Genomic DNA, 1,751 nt, shown 5'->3' with positions numbered 1-1,751 from the left:
TTAATAATGAGCTTAATTGTCATACTGGTGGCTTCATTATTATATTCATTTCACCACATATTCGCAAGAATCTCATGCTCCCCCTTATCAAGGCCTTATCTTATAAAAGGATTGAAGGGAATTGAACTCACGTCTCTCAGCGAGTAGCATTGCAAATCCTCAAGCCTAACCACATGCACCAACATGTCGAGCTGCGATTGCACCAACCTCTGCTCATTGCTTTGTCTTCGCCTCAACATTCGGCTTCGTATCCTGTTTGCTGCACCCCCCCCCCCCCCCCCCCCCCTTGCTGATTCGTCAATGAGCTTGAGGCCACCCAGGCTGGCTCCGCCCCTCCCTGCCTCTACTCGCTCCTTACCTTTGCAGCATCTTCAAAAGATTCTGGTTTATGTATCATTTTTTGAAATCGTAGGTGCATACTGATGAGATAAGCACGACTGTAAGAGAGGGCCACGTAGCTGGAAGGAACATCGCCATTTCTCACAGGCGAGAGAGAGAGAGAGAGAGAGAGAGAGAGAGAGAGGAGCACAATGCCGAGTGCAGAGGCGACATGGAATGGAGCGGTTTTGGCGGTAACAGACAAGTTTGAGACGGTGGAGGGCAATGTCTATTTCCCCCCCTCCTCTGTCAACATGCAGTACATGAAACCCAGCTCCACGCATACGACCTGCGGTTGGAAAGGCGTCGCCTCCTACTACACGGTGGAGGTAGACGGCAAACAGAACAAGGACTCCGCTTGGTTTTACCCGTCACCTCTCCCTGCTGCTTCCAACATCAAGGTCTCCATCTCTCCCTTTGTTTCAATGAGCTTATATGCCTTCCTTTCCTGCTTGTTGTCTCGTGATATTCTCTGTGTTTTTGGACCTTGCCAATGGTGGGCGCCTTGGATGGAGTGTTGCACTACTTGCATATTTTCTGCCAGCTATACATGACTAGGATTCATGAGACCTCTGTACAGTTTTGGTCGTATCGACGTGAAGAAATTCATGGTAAAGAGGCTCAAAAGATTTGGGTTGGCCCTCCATCCTTTGTCTGTGCTTGCAAGTGAGCTCTTCTTGGGCAAATTGACAAAAGTTGAGGAACCGATTGCTTGCCTATGCTGTATGTAGATATGCTGATGAACACCCGAACCCAAGATGTAAACTATTTTTTTTATTTTTTATTTACATTCAGGTTCTTTTTTTGCAATCTTTGTGCCTTCACGGCTGCAGAGATGTCTGAACAGGCTCTTGCCTTTCTATTCTGGATATTGAACTTAAATTGTTTTCTTTTTACACTCACATGTTGCCCTTGCCTTTTGCAGGATCATGTGGCATTTTGGAAGGGCGTCTCTGTGCAAAAGAAAACTTGATGTAGATTATACTAAGCTATTGTCGACTGAGGAAAGCCTGTATCTCTTGGTGTATTAATAAGCGTAATGATTTTGTTTGACTCTGTGTGGCGTCTATGTTTCATCGTACTGATTATCACCTGCACATCGAGGTGTGTTTTGGTGAGATGCTGATTGATTTAAGAAGTTGCTATCATTGTTTGTGAGTTTCAATCAATTGCTACTATTGCATGCAGCAGCTTTTCATGCGTGAATTCTGTCTTTGCTTATCTGCAAGCATTCAAGAAGACAGCCTGCTGTTTATTTTGAGGATTCAAGAAGAGAGCCCTCTCCTCATGCCATTTTCTTCGGAGGAGAAGAAAAGCAAAATGTCACGTCCTTGTTTGCCACCTATCCCCTACGGATGAGCCCTCGCTAATTG

The 1,751-nt window shown here is 45.6% G+C and overlaps 1 protein-coding gene across 1 annotated transcript; it reads left to right on the top strand.

Annotated features, from left to right (window-relative positions):
• The first annotated feature begins 407 nt into the window (after window positions 1-407).
• On the top strand, window positions 408-1,434 carry LOC147447887 (uncharacterized). The gene is made up of 2 exons (XM_086523791.1): window positions 408-779; window positions 1,304-1,434. Exons 1-2 carry the CDS (start codon window positions 531-533, stop codon window positions 1,349-1,351), a joined length of 297 nt encoding a protein of 98 aa, XP_086379917.1. The 5' UTR covers window positions 408-530; the 3' UTR covers window positions 1,352-1,434.
• Window positions 1,435-1,751: the final 317 nt, after the last annotated feature.

Source organism: Adiantum capillus-veneris, chromosome 11, assembly GCF_014529385.1.
Source record: "Adiantum capillus-veneris isolate H3 chromosome 11, ASM1452938v2, whole genome shotgun sequence".
Lineage (NCBI taxonomy): Eukaryota > Viridiplantae > Streptophyta > Polypodiopsida > Polypodiales > Pteridaceae > Adiantum > Adiantum capillus-veneris.
The sequence above is the reverse complement of the archived record's forward strand: the minus strand, read 5'-3'. Positions and strand labels throughout refer to the sequence as shown.

Coding starts and splice junctions, on each gene's coding strand:
- LOC147447887 (XM_086523791.1), top strand. CDS start 531: ATGCCGAGTGCAGAGGCGACATGGAATGGAGCGGTTTTGGCGGTAACA. Junction 780..1,303: donor CTGCTGCTTCCAACATCAAG/GTCTCCATCTCT, acceptor TGCCTTTTGCAG/GATCATGTGGCATTTTGGAA.